The 25,009-nt window shown below is 37.7% G+C and overlaps 1 protein-coding gene across 3 annotated transcripts; it reads right to left on the bottom strand.

Annotated features, from left to right (window-relative positions):
- Nucleotides 1–229: 229 nt before the first annotated feature.
- Nucleotides 230–23,917, bottom strand: LOC112058145 (E3 ubiquitin-protein ligase RNF13). 3 transcript variants are annotated; one of them, XM_052891469.1, is made up of 13 exons: nucleotides 23,723–23,917; nucleotides 23,426–23,475; nucleotides 21,094–21,290; nucleotides 16,987–17,334; nucleotides 15,221–15,312; nucleotides 12,432–12,534; nucleotides 11,360–11,468; nucleotides 10,447–10,621; nucleotides 10,001–10,164; nucleotides 7,995–8,096; nucleotides 7,084–7,124; nucleotides 6,094–6,245; nucleotides 230–5,703 (listed from the first exon to the last, which is right to left on the bottom strand). In XM_052891469.1, exons 4-13 carry the CDS (start codon nucleotides 17,130–17,132, stop codon nucleotides 5,651–5,653), a joined length of 1,137 nt encoding a protein of 378 aa, XP_052747429.1. In that variant the 5' UTR covers nucleotides 17,133–17,334; nucleotides 21,094–21,290; nucleotides 23,426–23,475; nucleotides 23,723–23,917; the 3' UTR covers nucleotides 230–5,650. The 3 variants fall into 3 exon arrangements, with proteins under 3 accessions (XP_052747429.1, XP_052747428.1, XP_052747430.1); XM_052891468.1 differs by lacking the exon at nucleotides 23,426–23,475; XM_052891470.1 differs by lacking the exon at nucleotides 23,426–23,475 and having other exon boundaries at nucleotides 17,168–17,334.
- Between the last annotated feature and the right edge of the window lie 1,092 nt (nucleotides 23,918–25,009).

Raw genomic sequence — 25,009 nt, 5'->3', positions numbered from 1 at the left:
GGGAGGCTTCGGCCGTGGTTAGTTACCACCTTACCGCCAAGCGATTTAGCGTTCCGGTACGATGTGTAGAAACCGAAAGGGGTGTGGATTTTCATCCTCCTCCTAACAAGTTAGCCCGCCTCCATCTTAGATTGCATAATCACTTACCATCAGGTGAGATTGCAGTCAAGGGCTAACTTGTAAAGAATAAAAAAAAAAGGAACACATCAAATAGTAAATAAAAAAAATGTTATATCAAATAGAATATTTTTATTGCGTCTGAATCGTCCGTGTGTAGGTACAACAAAAGATCAACTTACTCTAAAATCCGCATTATATACAATAGTTGTTATACAAGTAGTTAATTATTTAATCCTCTGAGGTCAATGACGATACTTTTAAAACTAGAGTTAATGCCAAATATTCTTTTTATAGTCATTTATTTCACACCGGTAGGTATGTGATGATCTGACATTCCATAATTTGAGTTTGTTCATCATTTAGCTTCATTAGATTTTTAGTGTTAGTATTTCACACGTTTGCTACAAATAATATTTAAGTTTGTATTTGGCTTGAAGAAGCTTGCTATCCATATTTCCATCATGTTACGAACCCGTACTTAAAGTTTATGTTTACTTTATAATACAATTGTCTTTTTAAATATTAAACACACAAGGTACAAGATGGAAGCTCCGGCATGATAAAAATATCTAGCATTTACAAATGCTTCTATGTGTGTTCGTCTAGACCGGAAATGGGAAACTGTCCACAAAGTATTGGTAAATTCTTCACAAATTAACTACGGTACGGTACTTCGATTCCGTAAAAGTAAACTTGAATTTATATGGATATGAAACTACGCCATCTAGTTACAACAAGAGAAAACACAACCTGTGAATAGATAGCGCTATTTCTATTCCATTTTAAATTAAGTTTAGGTTACTATGATGTATGTACTAAAGTTTGGCTAATGAAAGTCTGAAACCAAACTAAAAAAATATCGGAGTAAATTTTAAAAATTATAGTGCAATATTGGAATAAGTTAAATACTTATTTAAAGGTAGTAATGTATTCACAAACAAAAAAAAAATTAAAACAAATTATGAAAACGCGCATGCTTTTTTAATTTATTTAAATGATTTTTTAAATTTGGCGTGCCATTTCAGTCTCTTCTTTCATTAGCCAGACTCTGAACATACGTCATATTTATTTTTAATAAAACGTTTTTTTTTCATAATGATATCCTGTTCCCGACTCTATGGTTACGATGGAAAAAATTGGATTATTGACAGTTTCAGTGTTAAATTCCGATCTAGTAGATAATACACAGAAGTCTTTGACTTTATAATTATATCATATATATATATTACTCTATAATTTATTCTAATTACTATACATAATATTCTACAATAAACAGGGTGGAAAGTGTAATAGTGTATAATAATTATGAACTTGGTACTGTATGTATAAAAATTAAGCACAAAATTCGCCTTTAAAGAGAGAGTTCACTAAGGGAAGTAGTACCATTTTTATTTGAGTCGTCAAAACTTAACATCTGTCTCAACTCGATAGCATTGGTATATCTAGGTGCAATTTTTTACTTCTTAATTAATATCAGACGAGTCATTTGCATGTTTATTCAAGTTCTAAGCATCCATCTACCTAAAATGGTGCGTGCCGGACAAAAATAATAATATTTATTTTTCATTATGTTAGACAAATTAATTCCAAAACTGATTAGAAAGGTACATTCATTTTATGATACTATTCCGTGAAGTTTGTACGTAAAAAATACACATGTCACCCGCACCATGCTACCATAAAAACATTATAAATTTCCAGCAATGGGTTATCTTATTGTTCACCAAGCTACAAGCCATTAATGAGCCAAACATGTACCAAGTTCATGGTCACCTATCATCTTCACCCTTATGTCTATTCTATAAACTATACACGATAATTTTTAGCTTTAAATCACAGTCCCTAGCGTGACCACCATATTTTTTACTACGTGGGTATCGATAAATTAAGAAAATTTATAGGCCAGGAGATGTGAGAATAAGTAATGAAAATTAAAAACAAAATTAATAAATGCTGTTAATTTAAAATCCCTCTGTCAACTATACTATTTGATAGAGGATTCTATTACATAAAAATCAATAAAATTTTTGTCATATATAAAGCCATTTTTGTCCATCTTTTCTTAAGCGAACGGTAATCAGTGAAAAGATCGATCATTTCATTTTAGTTTTTTTGTTTTCTATTAAATTTTTATCGATTTTATATAACATATCAACTTTGTTGTTTTTAATATATAGAAAGAATATCCAAGCGTTCCACGATACTACAATTAATTAATTTTATCCAACCTTTAAGGATTTTTTTACCAATTCCTTCAAGGTTGGATACAATAAATTTTGTTGTTTTCGATCATTTAATTAATATAGAAATGCCATAGAGAGAGTAAACAAATAAGATTTTTTTTTTCGATACTCCGTAGTAACTAAATAACGTCACGCTAAGCTTTCTGTTACATCTTATATAATAAAATAATTACTATTCCTTGTGATTCAGATTTCATTTATTCATAATTTGCAACATTTGATTTTCCGTGAAAAATTGTCTTATGTGATGGGTTTCAAATTTATTTATTTCGAGTAAGCATGATTATACAAGCAATTTTGAAAAATGTAATCTAAATCTAAATACTCACGTCTCAGTCAAAAATACTCTCCAAGTTTTTAAAAAAGTATTTTTGAAGGTTTTTTTGTTGCAAACCTTAATAGCGAAATGATTATTTCTTACGCCAAACCACATTAGCTCTCATTCGCACGAGAGTTTTTTTTTTAACGGACGTTTAAAACGCGTACAAATAAAACAAATGCATTCCCAAGTATATGTTTACACGACAAAGTGTTTAAAACACACTGTTGCATTTAAAATTTTGAACGTTGGAAATAGACCTTCATTTTACTTCATATTTGAACGCTTTCTTAACCGTTTAAAAAACTCTCGTGCGAACGAGGGCTTATTCTGATCTATTTCGATGTGATTAGTTTCCATTTTTATCATCAATGAAAAAAAACATGATGAAACTTAGAAATTGATCAAAATATGTTGCTTCACATCAGTCGATAACTTAAACATATTATGTTGCTGAATTCAGCTCAAAACTGAATTTACAGAAATATCAGGCAGCTCAGAAATTGCGTTTCTGACAGGTCATGATCGAACGGGACAAACATATTCAATTGCAATTGCCTCGTTATTTTGTCTCATCACTCTAAAGACAAACAGTTGGCATAGCTCATTTTTACCAATTCCTACTAAAGTTATGTTAGCACATTCTCTTCTTCTTTCGGTTTTAGATTATGCGGACGCGAGCTATCTAAATATAACTGAGGACCAACTCAATAAACTTGAGCGACTTCAAAATCTTGCTATTCGGTTCATATTTAGCCTACGCAAATATGACCATATTTCTGAATTCCGTCAGAAGCTCAAGTGGCTCCCTATTCGTCGTCGCCGGGATCTGCATGTACTTTCACTTTTGTACTGTGTGTTGTTTAATCCAAAATCTCCTGTGTATCTGAAGGAGAAATTTACGTTTCAGGGAGTGCAGTCTGAACTGAGACAGTGTCGATTACTAACTCTATGTTTACCCGTGCATAAGACGAAATTTTATAAACATTCTTTCGTTGTGCAAGCCGTTAAGTTATGGAATGCTCTCCCTTTAAACATACGGCAATCAAAGACACTGGTCATTTTTAAAAATGCCGTAAAGACTCATTATCTGGTGCAGTAAAGACGATCTGTATATATTATTTCTTTTCAATATAAGGTATTTATTAGTATATTTTGATATGTATTTTATTCATTATTGTAGGTATTTGTGTAATATTGTTTATGTATTAGGATGTAAATTATTTGTATGTATGTGTATTACTAATACTATGGTTATTTTTGTTTTACGCCACCTGCTGATGTCCTTAAGTTTTCCTAAACCGAAGGTTGCCTGGAAGAAATCGCTACTTAGCGATAAGGCCGCCTTTTGTATGCTGATCTCTTCTTAATTTGTTTTTTATTTCACTTGTTTTTGTCTTTGTGGTGTGCAAATAAAGTATATTTATCTTATCTTATCTTATAGCCTTGAAACAGCGCAGTTCAACAACCTTGTACGCCAGTTCGAAGTTACATCGCCCATTTGATCATGACCTGTCAGAAATGCAATTTCTGAGCGGCCGGACATTATTATTTTATTTCAATGTCTAATTTATTGAGGAGTGAACATAGTGCAAATTGATGCTTTATTATTATATCTTAAAGGTACTAATTCGTTCGTCAGTGTATAAGGTACTATTATATAATTGCCATTTTTGGATACTACCTTCAATCTGTCGGTTAGTTACTTAGCAGCTTTATTTCGTCTAAAACTTTTTTTAAGAGCATTTGATATATATCTTTTTAAATATGGCCAATATAGCTGATTCTCTCCAACTAGTCGGAAAAGACTGTGTTAGGAGTGTGCACAATAGTCCAACGGGTGGGGGGTCGAACCACCTCTCGGTGATAAGTCCAGCCTTTTTACCACTGAGCTATTCAGAACTATTGAGGTTTCAATTCTTTTTAGATCAATAATGTTTCTTAGCAACTTACCAATAGACTACAGATGAAAACAGCTGTTAATAATTCAAGAAGTCCTTTTTGGCACATGATATCAATAAACTTTGGTAGTTGCAATAAATTGCTGAATTTTATATTTTATTTATTTGACTTTAAAACCATTCCATGTAAGTTCATAGACTATATTAATGGTAGAACTTAATATGATCTATCACAAGTGCCAAAAGTGACTTTTTTTTTTAAATATTGCAAAATTGCAAACATTTTAATTAGTTAAAATTGTTTTTTATGCATGGCAAATTGATTAGGTGGTTCCATTTTGTAATATCTTCATTTGTTACCATAGATTTTGGGTAAATTTTATATATCTTAGATTATCTCAGACAATGTAATAATAAAAAAATATTAGTAAATTTGCATACACACTCAATTTTCTATTGATATCACTCGTTAGATACGCTTTCGGTTAGTGAAGAGTTTATATTTTGTGAAGAAATTGATACCAAGATTTATAGAAAAACTTAAATATTACTCCTCGCAACATAAAATGCATTACATAAAAAAATTCTGGCTTTAAAACACAAAGTCTACTTAGATGAGATTTGTAACATTACAAGCTATCAATAAACCATTAGATCATTTATTGACACGGCACTTTATGGTCAAGTCACAGTTGCTGAGATTAGCGCGTACAAACAAACAAACAATTCAGCTTTATAATATTAGTATATATAAAAAGGGTAAGGTCTTTCATATTTTTTTTATATTCTAATTTCTAAGACACGCTATACTATGAAACTGGCCGACCTTCATTCAGGTGAAAATTGTCATAAATTAAAAAGCAAAAGTGATAACTAGAAACAGGAGATTATAAAGTCGCATCTAACGAATGATATTGTCGCATTTTGAAAACTGTCCCAGAAAAGTAAGCGTTAATACTCAAAGTCATCTCAAGCATTCCAACAAGTCATCACGGGTGTCACCGCAGAGTCATGTAGTAGTAACAATTTATATCAATACATATCTATGTGTGCACGTGCTCACGTGCTCACGCGCGCATGTGCCGCGGGCCCGGGGTCGCCGCGGGAAGCGCTGCTACACCTGGAAGATATAACATCAATATGACAAATATTAAGAAGAGTTAATTGCCAAAAAATGAGGAGCAATAAAAGAGTAAATGATATAAACGCACTAATTTTCGTATTCCTGACAACAAGCCCTTTCATTTGATACTCATATCGAACGGCCAGTCCGCCATCTTTGGTAGATATTTTATTGGATTTGTAATGACTTTTCTTAGCTAGTCATGATTATCATCAGAACACAGAACGTGTGCAAAATTTCATCCTAATCGAAGTAAAAATTCGTGTGAGCTAACTACTTGAAAGAACAAGTTGAAACTGACAGAAAAAATATTTTTTTCCTACTTGAAACGCTCTATCTGTGTCAGGCCGAGAACTTTTCACCCCGCCCTAGTACGTAGATACGTACCGATCTCCCCCTCCGCGGCGGTGGGGGTCGCGTTGATGGAGTGCTCGGAGCGCGCGGGCGGGCCGGAGCGCGAGCGTCGCGAGCGGCGGCCGCGGCGCCGGCGCTCGGGCTCTTCGGCTCGGATGAGGGGCTGGGTGTCGTGCGTTTCTTGACTGTGAACATACCATTTGATGAGTTGAGAACAGTAGTTGGCTTAATAACAGGTCACTGCCCGCTAAACAAACACCTTTCAATTCTAGGTATGACTCACAGTCCTCTGTGCGGAGTCTGCATGGAGGAAAACGAGACACCGCTACACGTTATGCTCCGTTGCAGAGGCGTAACGGAACAACGAGCAACTTACATTGGTTCCTCAGCGACACTCCATGAGGCTATCGGAGACCTGGGCGGCCTGCTAAGCTTCAGGAGCGAGTTCGGCTGGATGGAATAAATCCAGCGGGAACCTACGCCGAGGGACCCACGCACAACGGCCAATCACATGGCTAAGTGCGGTAGCGGCCCAGAAGAAAGAAGAAGAAGAAGATACCATTTGATATTGACTGCATATGTGTCTGGTGGTAGTCATCGACCGCGCTTGGCAACTTCGTTTGTAACACTCCCGATGTTCCGTGCGGGGCGGGGGGCGTTTAACGATGAATGAGAAACCCACGACTGATGCACGTCACTTCCCCGCACGGACGACTTCACACCGACGCAGTGTTTCCCCCTGTCGCCCGCATATCATGGGAGTGTTATCAACGAACTTGCCAGAATATAGTTACCACCCGGCACATACCATGATGTCGCGTAGAATTCTACCCACACCTCTGACGGAGAGGTGTGGGTAGAATTATATTTTAATTTGGTGTTAAACAACAAATCTGAGATTGTTTTATGCTTTTTAGAGTTAGAGTAGAGTTATTTTTGAAAGACTTCGATATAGAATAAAAATTAAAATATTATTCGTTTTATTGACAATTTACGTATTTAAGGACAAAAGAAACTACTTACTTCTCTTCTGTTTCGTCTTGAGCTTCTGAGGGTTGAGCTACCTGAAAAATTAAATTTGAAAATGAGTCTTAAAAGGAATTTTTGGGTAGATTTCCATGTTGCATTTTTAATTTGAAGACGTACATTGCGAACTTATACAGGTATATTAAGAAATGCTTAAAATCATTCTGTCTGTGACGTGATTATATCATTGAGTGCATTATGTCATTGTAATTTCACTCTAAAATTAAAAATAATTTATTTAGTTATTAGTTTAGTCTTTAGTCAAGTGTGACTATTTATAAGGACTTCAGAATCGGAAGTCAGGTTCTGCTGAAAAGAGCCGGCAATAAACTTAAAAGTTGCCCTATTAAGATCATAATTTTTTGGAAAGTCTCATTTCTTAGGTCAAATTCACCAGCTTACTACCTTGAGTCAAATTACCAGCTTACTCCCTTAAGGACAATTCACCAGCTTACTCCCTTAAGTCAAATTCACCAGTTTATGTCAAATTAGATTAGTCTAGAACCTGGTACAACTTTCAAAAGGCTCAAGAGACGAGCATCACCAGATATCTAGAAATAGACACTATATTATATTTGGGAAAATCACTAGATTTTGCACTTAAAACGCCTTAATGTAAATACTTAAAATCCAGCTGAATGTCTCACGACAGATTGCAGGAATTTATGGAAGATCACGTGAACAAAGTGACCTAAAGACGTAATAGTTAGTGAAAGACTAAGATTAAGTTATTGGAGATTATCTTAGTATAATAATATATAATAAGTTTAGATTAAAGTTAAATTACTAATTAGTCACATAAATAGGGTAGATCGTAATTTTATGAAGTACCAAATTGGTACCTTACAATAGAGAAAAAAAAGATTGCAGGAATAATGAGAGACTGAAAAAACACAAGAGAATGTCACCTCAGCGTCAGCTTCTCTGTTCTCGTTGCGTCCGCGCAGCCTAGATATATACCGCGCTGCCCTCACGAAAGGGTTCTCCCGTTGTTCATCGAAAGTACCTCCCTGGAAAAGTCAAAGTCAAAATTCGTTTATTTCAATTAGGCTTAGTTTACAAGCACTTTCGAAAGGTCAAGATTATGTCAAACAAAATGGTAAATGGAAATATAGTAATAGCAACGTCGAACACAAAAACCAAACAATTTGTCCGTATAGGTCGTTTAATTTGGTTTTTGTAAGGATCAGTTTATATGAGAACTTTGTAATTGAATATTGTAGAATCTCTATTTATTAAAGCTCCGGTTTCAGAGTGAAATGTGCAATTTTCAGCTAGTGATTTAGTCGGACAATTTGTAACACGGATTTGTGATAATAGTAGGATTGCTTATGAAGTAACAAAGGCATTTCATTAATTTACGCCAGAGGTTCCCAAACAATTTTTTTCTCAAAGACCACTTTCGAAATCTAGCTGGTTCCGGTAGACCCCTCTGCTACATATCTACCATTTCCCAAATGTTGAAAAAGTATGAAGGTATACTATTAAAATTTGCGTTGTGGCTCAGTTCATATCAAATTGACGACAAAATTATCAGTTTTCGAAAAGAAGTGAGAATTGATGTAAAAAAGCAAAGTGAGCCAATATAAAAAGTTTACGTTTTACCATCTAGGTACTTACATAAGCATAAGGACTCAAAATTTATGTTGTTTTATTTAGAAAACGCCCTATTCAGTATGAAACTAGATACAATTTCATAGACCCTGCTTAAGAACCGTGAACACCCAATTTTTTGTTACGACAACATAGACCCCTGTTGAGTCTGCCGTGGACCCTTGGGGGTCCACCTGGACCACTTTGGGAACCAATGATTGACGCAGTCATTAGTTTGCGTAATTTAATGAGATGCATGTGGGATACATGCCTCGATTCACTTGCGTGGCGCGGCACGAGCCAGCGAGCGGCTCTGTGTCGTCAGAATCGTAGTCAGACTGCGACTTCTATGTCACATTTGCGACGTTTGACGATTTGAGTCAGCGACGAGGGGCTCCGTGTCTTCAGAGTCGGAGCCAGCCGCGTAGGTGTCTACTCTGCGTCAGCCAGGAGTCGACACACGCGGCAGGAGCGCGCTCACCTGCGTGGCGGGAGGCGAGTCAGCGACGAGGGGCTCTGTGTCTTCAGAGTCGGAGTCAGCTGCGTAGGTTTCTACTCTGCGTCAGCCAGGAGTCGACACACGCGGCAGGAGCGCGCTCACCTGCGTGGCGGGGGGCGAGTCAGCGACGAGGGGCTCTGTGTCTTCAGAGTCGGAGTCAGCTGCGTAGGTTTCTACTCTGCGTCAGCCAGGAGTCGACACACGCGGCAGGAGCGCGCTCACCTGCGTGGCGGGGGGCGAGTCAGCGACGAGGGGCTCTGTGTCTTCAGAGTCGGAGTCAGCTGCGTAGGTTTCTACTCTGCGTCAGCCAGGAGTCGACACACGCGGCAGGAGCGCGCTCACCTGCGTGGCGGGGGGCGAGTCAGCGACGAGGGGCTCTGTGTCTTCAGAGTCGGAGTCAGCTGCGTAGGTTTCTACTCTGCGTCAGCCAGGAGTCGACACACGCGGCAGGAGCGCGCTCACCTGCGTGGCGGGGGGCGAGTCAGCGACGAGGGGCTCTGTGTCTTCAGAGTCGGAGTCAGCTGCGTAGGTTTCTACTCTGCGTCAGCCAGGAGTCGACACACGCGGCAGGAGCGCGCTCACCTGCGTGGCGGGGGGCGAGTCAGCGACGAGGGGCTCTGTGTCTTCAGAGTCGGAGTCAGCTGCGTAGGTTTCTACTCTGCGTCAGCCAGGAGTCGACACACGCGGCAGGAGCGCGCTCACCTGCGTGGCGGGGGGCGAGTCAGCGACGAGGGGCTCTGTGTCTTCAGAGTCGGAGTCAGCTGCGTAGGTTTCTACTCTGCGTCAGCCAGGAGTCGACACACGCGGCAGGAGCTCGCTCACCTGCGTGGCGGGGGGCGAGTCAGCGACGAGGGGCTCCGTGTCGTCAGAGTCGGAGTCAGAGCGGGGCGCGCGGCGCTCGCCGGCGGCGCGCACTCTACGCTTGCAAACAGGACACACGCGCCGACTCTGTGTCAGCCAAGGGTCGATGCATTTGGTGTGGTATGCTAAAACGTTAATTTTATTCGCTTAAAAGATTAATTAGAAAATGTTTATGTTATATGATGTGATCTAGTTATAGTTGTGGAGGATTGAACTGTGGTGCAGGATGCATTATCATGCTGGGACGTTTTTAATCTCTGTCATGAGAGAATTCTATGTTCACAGTTTAGGGGTTAATACATATTATACATCCTGTCATCATCCTATATTAAGAGACAACGAGATATTGATGGATAGGAGTTGGATAATGGATAGGACTTCTACCCTGAAAAAGAGAATTAGCGTACCATGAGCGCAGGGCAGGACGCGAAGCCGCTCCCCCTCCTGGTAATCGTCGAGACAGATAGCGCAAGTCTCGTAAGGGTCACCCTTGCTGAACTTGCAGGTCGGGATCTTCTTCAACGACCTGTTCGGGAGACGGTGACGCCGCGCGCGCCGCCGGTCGTTGATGCACTTTACCATCTAGATAGATAGAAAATATATTTGAGTTACCATCTAGACAGATACAAAACATATTTGAGCTTATTATCATCAAGGTAGCTTGGCAAGTTCATTGATCACTCCAATGATATGCGGGCGACGGGGGAAAAAAAAGGACTGTGCGGGTGTGAAATCGTGCGCGCGAGGCAGAGGGAGTGTTACGGACGAATTTGCCAAGCTATAGCTGACTATTTGAAAAGCTCAGTAAAGCCTTTCTTCTTATAAAAAGGATGGGGAATGCCCACTGGCCAATACAACGTCGGCTCCGTGAACCAAACCATTTATACCCCATTATAATATATAGTATATAAGGGCTATGGGCTATGCTTGGAGTTTCTCTGCGTAATCGAATCAGGAATGAGGTGTTCCGCAGAAAAACCAAAGTTACTGACATAGCTCAGCGAGTCGCGAAGCTGAAGTGGTAATGGCACATATGTCACGTTTGAAGAGCCGATGGACGTTGAGGTTCCAAGGCGCTGGAATGGCGACTCCGCACCGGAAAACGCAGTGTTGGTGTGTTACTAAAACGAGAACATCAAGCAGGTTGCTAGGAGCCGCACGATGCTGGCTGCTCGAGACTGTTTTGTTGGGAAGTCCATGCAAGAGGCCTATGTTTAGCAGTGGACGTCTATAGGCTGATGATGATGAAGATGATGATGAGTTTCAGGATGCAAAGAGCTTGACAGATTATTTTTGAAAATAATTGTAAACAAATATCACCAAAAAGATCAATATGACGAGGAGGCAGACCACCACGACGATCGCGAAGGGCAGCAACAGGTGCGTGTTGATGTTGAAGGGCAGGTCGCCGTTCACCATCACGTAGTAGCTGCAGAAGTACATCACAGTTATTATTTTTTGAAGTGGATGGTAAACTGCTTCGTAACGTAACGCGTTACGCTGCTCCCTGTCTGGCTTCCCTTTCTCTCAAGTATACGGAAGCAGGTTTAAGTTATATCGACGCGAGGTTTAAGTTATATTGATGCGTCTTCAAGGGAACCTTTATACTTGCACCCGGATTCACAAGTTTCAGGCACCGCTTCAAGTAATTCTCTGCTACTAAAAGGGCTTCTTGGTGGGAATTCTATGTTTTTCTGTTTTTCCAAAATTTTAGCCTGTGACTGCGGTTTCATCTGATGTTAAGTGGCGATGCAGTCTGAGATGGAAGCGGGCTTTTTTGGGTGTACAAGTTTATTCTACCTATACAGGTAAACATCTTGTTAAAGTGGCATACACCTATTTGTTTGCCCAGTCCTAGGATGCGAGTCACGAGATAATTATTGCCTAAGTTTGTCGTCTTCTTCTTAAAATGCCTCACCATTACTGAAGGTCTTCTCTTTGCTAGGCAGAAAAGTTCTCTGAATGTCTTTATGCCATTCCCTTATTTCTCGTAGCCAAGACTTCCTTTTTCTATCTATTGCCTGCAATCTTGCCTATAATTTGAAGCAAACGGTACCTACTCTATAGTGTAAATTGTCCGAGGTACAAGCTCTCGTTTGTCTTACATATCTATTTCTTTCGCTATGGGACAAACGTATGTAACGAGACGAACGACGCACAGAAAAGCAATCTGTAGGCCTAGCAAGCGTCAACGACATGTCTTGTGAACATAAATTAATATATTATTGACCAATAGCGGCAGGTAAAAATATGGATCTCTCTTTGGTCCCAACGTAACGAAAGAGTTATCTTTACGATTGCACCGCTATTGGTCGATATTTGTCTTTCTCAATCTCGAGTTATGGTACGAATCTTAGGACTATAGCCAAAGTATGTAATCTCTTGAACTCACCGGTAGGAGTAGACGTATTCCTCAGCGAGCATGAGACCAGCGAGGTCGCTGACGAAAACCGACGGGATGACTATTCCCTCGGCGTCCTTCGCTGACATCGTCTCTGGAATACAATCATCGTAATCCAGTTCAATTGGGTATATACATGTGATTCGAATTAAGGGCAGAAATTTTCGTTAGTACTCCTTGCATACTAGCAGACGACTTCGTACGCGTGATATTCAGTTTTCACATATACCGCGGCAGCCATGAATTAATTTTTCCGAGATAAAAGTTAGCCAATATGTTGCTTAAAAGCCTTTACGTAAATTACGTTCAGTTGATCCAAGGATAAAAAGACAGACAGTCACAAAATAAACAAAAAATATTGTATTTTGTTATCGTGTAAATAACTTCCGATATAACACACTTATTCAGAAATAACATACAGACAATTGTATTAATATGTGTTAATGATTGGTATGTCTTCATACTCACAACTATATTTTTTCAATTTATTCAGTTTAAATAATAATAATAATAAAAACGTTTTGGAACATACAACTTCTCTACTTCGAACTGAGAATATTTATTAATATAATCATAATTTGAATTTAATTTGGAGTCAGATTCTGTGTTGTATGTAGAGTCTATCCAGAAAGTCAGCAATTTGATCTATTTCAAAAATCATTACTATAAATAGCTTACATTATTATAACCTCTGCGGATGATGCAGGGCCCAAATGATTCCATTCTTGCGTATCTTGAATGTTAAACTTTATAAATAACCTACATATAATCGTTCCTACATAAGTTATTTTTAATATTTATCAATTATTAATATTTTTATACACTGTTACTTTTCACATTATTTCGCAATTTGTCACTTCCTTGGACATTGACCTTGTTATTGACAAACATTTTAATTATTATTATTAAATAACAAAACACTCAAGAGCTTATTAATAATATAAATATAAGTTTAAAAATAGTGTGAGATCAACTTTTATGCGAGTGTAATAAGAGCTTCGACGTAAATGGAAACTTTATATTTATAGCAACATAGTTCCTGTACAATTTTATAATGAAGCAATTATTTATCTGTGGACGGGACTGAAGTACTCTCCACTCGACGGGCAGATGTCAAATGGGTAATACTCCGGCAAAGTACCGGACCATTTGGTCAAAATATATAGAGCAGCTCGTGAATTTTGAATGTGTAGTTCTGGTTTGAATGCTTATAATTGTCAGCTATTTGCACATAAGTTGATTTGAGAATCGAAGTTTAGTTAAATTACTTATATATTTATTCAAATTATTATCTTGCGGTATAGAAAAGAGAGGTCAACGACTCAAATCTCTCAGGTTTATCTCAAATCGAATTCATTTATGTCATGTTATAGCGGACTACTACTAGCGGACGCCCGCGACTTCGTCCGCGTGGATTTCAACTTTTCAAAAATCCCGCGGGAACCATGGATTTTTCCTGTATGAAAAGTAGCCATTAGTGTGAGTACAATTTAATTTATTGTGTTTGTATTTTTTCCGAACTAGAACTATTCAAAACATGCCACCAGAACCTTGCACTAACTTTGACTTTGTCTTATAGGGCTCTTAGTAGTTTATTCAATCAAATCATATATTGCAATTGTCGTGTGAATTAAGAGAAATTGTTTATTTATCGATTGACTCGTCTCGGACAGCCAGCGTAATGCTCAATGGATTGACTAGATAACGTTATAATTATGCACTCAACTTATCTCTGCACTTTTGAACGCAATTTTGTCAATAACTTCATGATATGCAAATAAAGTCCTTAAGAATGGCGACATAAGGCTGAATTTTAGAAAAAGTATTATCTATTTATAAAAAAATATTCTTAAAGCTTTTACGCTTAAGCTTAAACTCAAAAAATTTCTTTTTTTGAGCTTAATTAATCTCAACAACTCATTGATAATGGTCATGTTGTTTGTGAAATAATTTTAAAAGTAGTCCTGTAGATTCGGAGCATATTCGTAAGAAACAAACAAAAGAAAAACTCAAATCTTACCTCTGTATCCTCTATACACTAGCGGACGCCCGCAACGTCGTCCGCATGAATATTAGTTTTTGACAAATCCCGCGGGACCCATTGTTTTTTCCGGGATAAAAAGTAGCTTTGTGTTGCGCAATAACCGCCTCTATCTTCCAAAGAAAATGCCATTAAAATCGGTTCGGCCTTTCCAAATATTACCCCCGACAAACAGATACATAGACTAAGATTTAAGCTTGTTTGTGTTTTGGTATCGCGCGAACAACTATAGGCACTTAAGAAAACACTTTTTGAATAAAATTAAATGTAAAAACTATAGAACTGATTGCCAACGACAGACGTTGGACTATAAGTATTCTTTTTTTAAAGAATATTTGCCATATCTTTTTAAATATGACCCATATTCCCATTCCCCTCCAACTAGTCGGGAAAGACTGTGCTAGGAGTGGGCACGACAATAGACAACAGGCGGAGATCGAACCACCACCCCTCGGTGATGAGTCGCTCTTACCGTTGAGCTATTGATAGGGCAAATACTAGATAAAAAATATTACTTGTTGACTGGCTATACGTTGCAGAGCCATAGCGAAACTGACAGCGAGTAAATATTGAAATTAAAAAAAACATGTGACGCGTCGCCACACCATACACATTACTACATATAGACTGTATATATATATATATATATATACCATCATATAGCGTGGCGACGCGTCGCAACACCAGAAATTGGTTTTACGTGCTGCTATAAATGTTTCACATCAAAAGGTATTCTCACCAAGTTCACTGGAGTTGACGTTGTGTACAATGGCGCAGTCGTAGCCGGCTGCTTGCGCATTGCGAATCTTCTGCTCGAAACTGCAGTTATACCTGTGTACATATTATTACGTATTAAGGTCCAATTTTTATTTAACTTAAAGATAAAACTTATTGTAATAAATAGGTCCGTTTTGAACACGAGGCATATGACTGCGCGTAAACATATCATGCAGGCTGCAGCAGGGATATTCACCAAGGGTAGGGGTAGGGTAGAGTTAGGGTAGGGTACATAAGTCAAAGCAAAGCTTGACCGGATCCGCTAGTTGTGTTATAAAATTCAAACAATTGTTTGTACATAAAATTAGTATTTTGTACACATTATATCTTAGTTTATGAGCGTAAGTTTAAGTTAAGAGCAGTGATAGCCCAGTGGATATGACCTCTGCCTCCGATTCCGGAGGGTGTGGGTTCGAATCCGGTCCGGGGCATGTACCTCCAACTTTTCAGTTGTGTGCATTTTAAGAAATTAAATATCACGTGTCTCAATCGGTGAAGGAAAACATCGTGAGGAAACCTGCATACCAGAGAATTATCTTCATTCTCTGCGTGTGTGAAGTCTGCCAATCCGCACTGGGCTAGCGTGGTGGACTAAATCCTCTCATTCTGAGAGGAGGCTCGAGCTCAGCAGTGAGCCGAATATGGGTTGATGACGATGACGATATCTTAGTTCTTTTGTATAGTCTGTCCATCTTTCTAATAACTACTATATCTGTGTTCATGGCAGTTCATGTTATGAAATTGATTTTGTAGCTAGCTTATCTTATCTGTCAGTTATTTTGTGTGCATAAATGTTGTTGGCTCGTCTGAGTAAATAAATAAATGTAACTAAAATAACTCAACTGCCACGTTGGTAAATCATTGGTATGCGACTGCGCACGATAAGACCCTGGGTCAAGCTATGAATATTAACCTTTCTTTTCATCCAAGGAATTGCCATTACAGACAAGAGACCGGAGATAGGAGTAAGAAAGTGGCGTTACACTCTTTGGGCCCAGGAGAGCACGTTTAACATCAATCTTGGTTACCAAATCCCCACTTCTGGAAGCCAAACCTGACTATGTAGGGGCCATTAAAATAGGCTGATGGATGATGGACCACTAAAAAATGGATGGATTCACTAAAAAAATGTAAAACGCATAGGTATCCTCCCAGACTTTTTCATTTTCGCCTGTTCTTTGCATCAATGATATTTTGGAGAATAATGGGCATCAACCCATTGTTCCCCAAAATCTCATTGATGTGATTACAACTATCATCTCAATAGTATACCCATTATAAACAAAGTTTCGCTTCAACGTTACTTTTTCGATCAGCTAAAGTTTGTGATGGACGGAACGATTCTCTAAGGGCGTCTCCTTAAAGACTAGAAAGAAGAGAAAAAGCCCACGTCTGGGTGACGTCAGATATCGGGGACTCGCACGTCGTGAGTGTGAACGACGGCGACGGAACATGCGAGTCTTCTCTTCCTTCCTTGCCTGGGTATGTCGCGGGAGATCTTGCTCCTCCAGTTATCTCTTCCAATTCCTTTCGAGGTTGAGGAATGTGGCCTGAGGGTTTGGGTGTGCCAGATCCGAGGGCCACTCGCGGACTGCGATTACTCGCTATCCTGCGTCGGGGCAGTGTCAGGTCTGGTTTGCTGTCACAGCATTCGAACAGTTTAGTTTTACTCCTAAGGCGCTTCAAAAGCTAGACGATTTGCATGTATCATGTATCAATGTTCCTCACCTAGCAACTACGACGAGCCACTTGCCGGTGAAGTTGTCGTCGGGCGGCGGCTTGGCGAGCGGCGAGCAGCCGTCCGCCGGCTCGCCCGCCACCAGCATCGCGCGCAGCCCGTCCGCCGGCAGCTCGGGGCCGAAGCTCGCCGGCATGTGGCGGAACTCAGCGAATGTACAAAGGCACTCACCTAGCAACTACGACGAGCCACTTGCCGGTGAAGTTGTCGTCGGGCGGCGGCTTGGCGAGCGGCGAGCAGCCGTCCGCCGGCTCGCCCGCCACCAGCATCGCGCGCAGCCCGTCCGCCGGCAGCTCGGGGCCGAAGCTCGCCGGCATGTCGCGGAACTCCTCCACTATCTGACACACAGATGACAATATAGCATTAAAGAGTTGTTGGCTAACCATGGGCCTCAAGAAGACTTGAGTCATGCACCAGATGTCTTTTTTATTATTTACAAGTTAGCTAAGACGGAAGCAGGCTAACTTGTTAGGAGGAGGATGAAAATCCACACTCCTTTCGGTTTTTACACGACATCGTACCAAAATGCTAAATCACTTGGCGGTATGTCTTCACCGGTAGGGTGGTCTTCCTCGACCAAGTCTTTAACACCAGTCAGAATTAAGAAAACCTCAATCGGCCCAGTGGGGAATCCAACCCAGGACCTCCGTCCTTGTAAATCCAACGAATACCTTCGCCACGGAGGCCGTCAAACAAGATGGAGAACATTATTGCTCGGAGTATCTGCGCGTAATGGATTCAGAAATGAGAAGATTCGGAGAAGAACAACAGTTACCGACATATTATTTAGTGTTTAATATTTCACAAAATTTTCGTAGGTACTTAATCTATAGATATACTAATATTATAAAGCTGAAGAGTTTGTTTGTTTGGTTTAACGCGCTAATCTCAGGAACTACTGGTCCGATTTGAAAAATTCTTTCAGTGTTAGATAGCCCATTTATCGAGGAAGGCTATAGGCTATATATTATCCCCGTATTCCTACGGGAACGGGAACCACGCGGGTGAAACCGCGCATCGTCAGCTATTTCCTAGATAAATTGTCAATAATCCTGCCGAATCGAACTTAAAATAGTTTTAAAAAATCTGTAATAAGATAATCTGAATCTTATTCCCGTTATAGTTTCACAACAGTAGATATCATATTACTCACAAAATGCTGCATCCCAACAATATGCATCACGATAACACTGTTCAAAACTGGGTGCACCATGGTGTTATGATGAAAAACCGGCTAAATTCAAAAGTCACTTTGAGGAGCGAACGTTCTTTATAATTGCACTGATTTTTTATTCAACCGACACCACATTTACCTCGGCCAGTTCGTCTCGCGGTGTTCATGTATTGTGACAATGAATACTTGTGTTTCATACAACGTGTCCTTGAGCGAACACTAGGAAGTCAACTCTATTAGATATCATCTGCATGCATCGAGATGCTAAAGCATTTAACCTTTGACGGCTGATGTTATGTCATTTGCGGAGATTACCAAAATTTTAGTTATTAGATCTGTAATTGTGAGACTTTATAATCCCAAAAAATATGTTTTTTTTTGTAATCTATATAATACAAGTTTGCAAACTGTAAATTTGTTTCCTTACTATTCACAGTAGGAATGGAGTATTTGTAATTTAAATATTTAATACATTTTTTGGAAAAAGTGCTAAAAAAGCAGCAAGAACACAAAAAAAAAAATTTTTAATTAAAAAAAAGTTTCGATTTAACTAACGTAAGCTTTACGATATTTCGAAAATAAAATCCATTTAAATCGTGTCTAATATCAAAGATTTCAGGTAACATTCGATCTAAAATTCAGGACTTATATGAAGTAAGTTTTACACATTTTCTATTTTACTATCAACGAAATGTTAAGCTATATTAAACTTTGATCACAGTTAATTAAATGCAAATGGTTTATTGTGTTTTTATTAACGTTTTTAGTTTACTTATTTTATATTAAGTTATATTAATTTTATATTATTTAATGTACACTAAACATTGATTTTTCTAAAACACCAAAACAAAGTTTTAAGCCAGCACATTACACGATCGAAACTTGTAAACAGATTTTGATTTAATTCGTCAATCCGTTATTTTATTATAATTATAAATTTCAATTATAATTTATTATTTATTTATTTTACTATACATTTAGCACTGCAGTTAACTGAACACATATGCGAGTTAGTTGGTATTAATGAATAAACTGCAATGTGAACCGATTTAAGTCATTATCTCAATCGGTAATATTCCCTTGTTAGCGTTAGATAAGCTATCGGGTTGTTAGCCATGTGTACACTTTTTTATAAATAATATCCAACTAATATTATAAATCCAAATGTTTATTTGTTTGTCTAAAGCACTAAGCCGATTATGAAAATTCTTTCACACATGGATAGCAACATTATCAATGAGTAACAAAGGCTATATTTATCCCTGTCCTATCCTATATTTAGGAACGACATCTACGCGAGTAATACCGCGGGAATCCGCTAGTTAGTTTATAAATATTTCGATTGTGCTAAGAAGCCATACCTACTCATACTTCTGAGGTTTCTGTTGCATTCAGGCTTTAATTTAGGCAGTTCTAACCAAGGACGATATCTATCTGTCTCTTCAAGATAGAAGGTAGGCAGACGTTCCATAGAAGAACAGGTGACAAAAGTATTATATAATATAGTTTTTAATAAAAATAGTTGACTAAACAACCAGACGATCTACTTGATTTTAGGTGAAAAAAGCGAGCGCGATAGTAAGTTTTACAATGTTGAATTGTGTTCAGAAAGTGAAAAAATTATATTTACATAAATATACTATATTGTAAGTAAAAATAAATATGTACATGTGTGCGCTCAGTGGAGAAGCTTAATTTGATCACTTTTTGCGGTAATTTTAGCGGTAGGCACGTACGTAATAGTATAAAATGTAAAAATCGTTCATATAGGTACATAGATTTCGTTAAGATCGCGAACCGAACTGCGTTATGATAGTGGAAGAAAAAGTTTTCACGCAGAGTTCAATTCACGACCATAAATGTGTTATTTTTAATATTATGTTATGTCATTATGTATTTTATACTCGCGTTAGAAAGGTGAAGGTCCTTAATAAAAATATAATATTATGGTTACCCTTTTTTTCGCAACTATCACTTTAATGGTGAGTTTATCGAATACAAAGTATATTTGTTTATTTTAACTACCTAATTAAAATATACATTGTAAAATTAATAAATTTCTAACGCATGTAAACGATGTAGTTACATTATTATTTCGCGTGACACACATACTGAGTACATGTGTTTTGTGAATCATACAAACAAAATAATCAGCATGATTTTGTGAGTGTAAAACAGTGGCGAAGGATGGAATTTAGATGAAGGTAAGCCGTAAGGAAATTCATACAGTATGATACAAACTCCAGTTTTTCATATATCTAGATACAGTACAACAATGAATATGCTTGGATTTTTTAAAGGTAATTTAGGGAGTAAAATATCTTCTGACTGAATTACGGCTACAGCAAACAAGCGCAGCCATCAACTCGCGTACTGCACAAATGTATGCGCAAACACAGGTGCGGTCTCATAGTCGTACAGTAAGAAGATTATCGTTCTGGTACGATGCCGTGTAGAAACCGAAAGGAGTGTGGATTTTCATCCTCCTCCTAACAAGTTAGCCCGCTTCCATCTTAGACTGCATCATCACTTACCATCAGGTGAGATTGTTGTCAAGGACTAACTTGTAAAGAATAAAAAAAAACAGTAAGAAACGCCAACACAACCAGTGAGATATTAGGTGAAGGACCGACGGTTTTATGTACTTTCCCAGGCAAGAACGTACATATTAATAAACTTATATGTAGACTAGCTTACGCCGCGCGGTTTCACCCGCGTGGTTCCCGTTCCCGTAGGAGTACGGGGATAATATATAGCCTATAGCCTTCCTCGATAAATCGGTTATCTAACACTGAAAGAATTTTTCAAATCGGACCAGAAGTTCCAGAGATATAGAGATTGAGCGCGTTCAATCAAACAAAATATATATTAGTATAGAGTATACAAGTATAGATTCGCAGTAACTAGTCATGATAAATCTTACATGTGGCATGTCCTGTGTGTAGACGATGATGTTGCAGCGGACGGAGGCGAGGCAGCCGAGGCAGCCCAGCAGGCCGAGCAGGCACGAGCGGAGCGCGCGAGGCATGGTCAGCGCATCACACGCGCTTCCTTCTAGAATTCACTTCACATAGCAAACAATGTTACATCCTCTTGAAGTGAGACTTTAATCTCCTGAATCTGAAAAAAATACATTACATACATATAGATTATAACAAGATTCTTTGTCACGTCTGTCTGTCTGTTCTAATTTTACAAATTCTTTTACCAATAGATCATATTATTATTTATTTGTGACTATATTTTATCCCTTTTTTTTCATGAGGAGGAAAAATCTGAACTTCTGCTAATTGCACAGACTAAATGTCCCACCTCCTCTTGACTCCGAAGTCAGCATGGCACTGCAACACATTTCTTCATGCTGACTCTACTTATTTTATCTTTACTGTTTATATTAATTTATCCCTGTATTAATAAGGGAACTAAGTATTTACATGGGTGCAACAGCTAGTCATCCGCTGATCATCAGTTATAATTCTACAATGTATGAAGTTTAATATGGCTAAAACTTAAAATTCTTTGAATTTTTTCATCAATAATTTCTATATTAGCTTATGTCTGGTCTAGTTGCAGTGCATTTGTTACCGTAAAATTGTAAATATTGTTAGTTTATAATCTAAGATTTGAACTGAGTGGCTCAGAAACCAATGGTTAGGTTAGGTTAGGCTATGCACGGTTTTGTGTTTAATTCCATTATATATATGTATACATATACAGTTTTTAAAGTTCCTAAACACTCAACTCAACATTGTATATTATGTATATTTAGCAGTAGCGAAGGATGGAATTTGGACGAAGGTAAGCTGTTCCAAAGAAAAGGAAATTCATACAGCATGAAACAAACTCCAGTTTCTCATACAACCATACTATACATACATAACATAATGAATATGTATGTATGTGACTTAAGGCTATAAATTCAGTGGCGAGTGTAAAGTTTTGAACATTTTTCAGGATTTACATAACTGACAGATATTAATAGCACTCTTTATTTTATATGACAATGAAATTCTATGATGTCTGTCACATCAACTGAATTTATAGTAAAATCTTATGTCCAGTTTACATTCTTTCTAATGCTGGAGTTACAGTTAGGTAGGTTTCAGTCCTACATCTTTCAAAAATTTGTCACAAAATATCCAAAAAAATACAACAAAAACTTGCCACAACATCTGGCAGACTGAAGCATGGGACTACTTATTTCTTTTCATTTTTTATATTATAAGCAGATGTTTTTTTTTTTCACATTATAATGTATCTACCTACCTATACTACAGCCATGCTTGATGTGTACTGTTTACCAACAAACAAATTAAAATGACGCTATAAATCACTAGTCATATTATACACTTAATTGTAATTAACTTATTCTTAAATTAATGAAAATAAATTTGATTAATAAGCTTAGAACTATTAGAATAGTTAATATATTTTGAATAACATTTTATATACAAATAATACATAATGTAAACTAAATAAGTTATGAAATGACATGCATTTTCTACAATCATTTCTAGTTTATTTGTTGGTAAACAGTACCCATAGAGCATGGCTGTGCTAGGAATTGATTTTTAATAATTTTGCCAGATTTAGGCTAAACATTGTTTAAATATTGTATTGTCATCCTCACCACAAGTTTTCAAATAAAATATTGACTGATTAATTGAACAATTGTACAGTATTCCTATTTATTACACCATTTGAGTGGCAGCGGGTTCAATCAAACTTCAAAAAGGAGAAGGTACACATTTTGATAAGTATCTAATATATAAAATTCTCGTGTCACAGTGTTCTTTGCCATACTCCTCCGAAACAGCTTGACCGATTTTGATGAAATTTTTTGTGCTTATCCGGTATCTATGAGAATAGGCCAACATCTATTTTTTATACCCCTAAGGGTAGGGTAGAGGTAGTTGAAAGTTTACATCGAGTTTCACGCGAACGAAGTCGCGGGCGTCCACTAGTTTTTTTATAAATTTTGCTATCATCTAACATGGTTATGGGTTATAACAATAATGCCATTTCAATTAAATAACCGTGTTAGACAGTCACAAAACTGAAAACTTGCTACAAACAATAATTATCTGGTAGGCAATACAAAAGGTTAACCAGGTATCTTTTGCTTCTTGAACTATATCACTATGGTACATAATTAATTAATGATTTGATGCGATAGAACTTAGAAGCGCTGTTACTACTGGATTGGAAGTTGTATACCATAAAAAAGTATCGCATGAATAGTGTCACATACTCACAGAGATCGTCATATGCGTTCGGAGTAAATAACTCGGCAAGGAACTACCTGCTAATGATAATAACGTCATAACTGGTCATGCAACCACAACAGTCGGATATATGCAAGCGCTATGTATTCATTGTTCAGTATGCGAAAACGTATGAAAATAACATGTCCTGTTCATCTAATCAAATTTACAGTTGAGACATTTTGTCGGCCTTGGTTTAATGTGTAAACAATGAATTAATTATATTCAACTCCGCTGTGTACAGCCAAAGTCGCAAAAACCAAACAAAAGTACATAACGACTACTCACTTGATTTACGTAAATATCTGCAACCGAAGATTTCACAAACATATGAACTATTGAAATAGGTTATTTTGATTTTACACAGCACAGATGATTTTGGTAAAACCTCGTTTCATGCGGTATCAAAAGAAATTTAATAAAATTAATTTAACTACGACTTGAATCACTCATCGAAAAATTAAATGGACAGCTGACAGCTGCAGCTGTCAACAAGCTGTCAAAGTCAAACAGTGTTACCAATTCTCAAAAATATTTATCCCTAAAATTTCCGTCAAAAACCACTAAATCCGCCTTATCATTTAGTTATCTCCCTAAAAAATTAAATTCATAATGATTTAGAAATAATATGCTGTAATATGTCTCAAAAATCTTTATTTTTTTAATACATAAAATATTAGGTTTTCAGATTCAGATTTTTTGATATGTTGTTGACATTGAATAAATTTAACAATATTTTTAATGGATAAAAATTTCCGCCAGTCGCCACAGAGTGGTTGTAGTATTATATGTTTACATATTATATGTTGTTATAAGTCACTAGGTCAAAAAAGAAGTCATCAATTTTAAAATATTAAAGAGTCAAAAAATCCCTAAAAATCCCATCGCACTTATTTACCCCCTAAATCTGGGGGGACGACCTCTAAGTTGGGAACCCTGAAGTCAAATGACAACCCACAGATTCCGGAATGACAGATACCAGGAATGAGACTGAACAAGGAATAGACAAATAACTGTAATTTTAATACGATATTTTTCTTGTGTATTGTGGGTAGTCAACAAACGAAGTTATTAATTGAAAAATATTAACAGTAACAGTTACTAATGCTATTTAGTTATCTATTCATTTCTGTAACTGTAAAATGTTTTAAAACCAAGACATATCAACTAAAGTTCATAAAGTTCTTACAGAATGGATATTATCCTTTGATAGCAATAAAAAGGAAAGATTTGTTTTTTGTTTGAATTAAATACTTAGTCTCTGAAACTACTGGACCTCGTCGACGAAGACGGAGGAGGTCCTCTATATTTGACGTCACCTAGACGTGGGTTTTTTAACCTACGATCTCGTGGGTGTCCGGGAATTCAGGCCAAAACACCCTTCTAGAATGAACCCTAAGCCGAGTCCGAGTCTCGTTCTCCCACATTTTCTGCTTTTGCCTTCGGGCCCCATCAGGTGATGCTTCTGGCCTTCTGCGCTCGCCCAAAACCCCCGGCGAAGGCGCTGAGATCCCATAAAGGAGCCAATGGCACTTACACAATAAAAAAAAAATAGAATGCTATCATAGACAGGTA

This window comes from Bicyclus anynana, chromosome 4 (assembly GCF_947172395.1).
Source record: "Bicyclus anynana chromosome 4, ilBicAnyn1.1, whole genome shotgun sequence".
Taxonomy (NCBI): Eukaryota; Metazoa; Arthropoda; class Insecta; order Lepidoptera; family Nymphalidae; genus Bicyclus; species Bicyclus anynana.
The sequence above is the reverse complement of the archived record's forward strand: the minus strand, read 5'-3'. Positions and strand labels throughout refer to the sequence as shown.

What these genes read in the sequence shown, in the direction of transcription:
- LOC112058145 (XM_052891470.1), bottom strand. Translation starts at nt 21,198, where the DNA reads ATGCCTCGCGCGCTCCGCTCGTGCCTGCTCGGCCTGCTGGGCTGCCTC. An exon ending in CGTCAACTCCAGTGAACTTG is followed by an intron (nt 12,535 to 15,220) that starts GTGAGAATACCT and finishes ATTGTATTCCAG; the next exon opens with AGACGATGTCAGCGAAGGAC. An exon ending in ACAGAGAAGCTGACGCTGAG is followed by an intron (nt 7,125 to 7,994) that starts GTGACATTCTCT and finishes TTAATTTTTCAG; the next exon opens with GTAGCTCAACCCTCAGAAGC.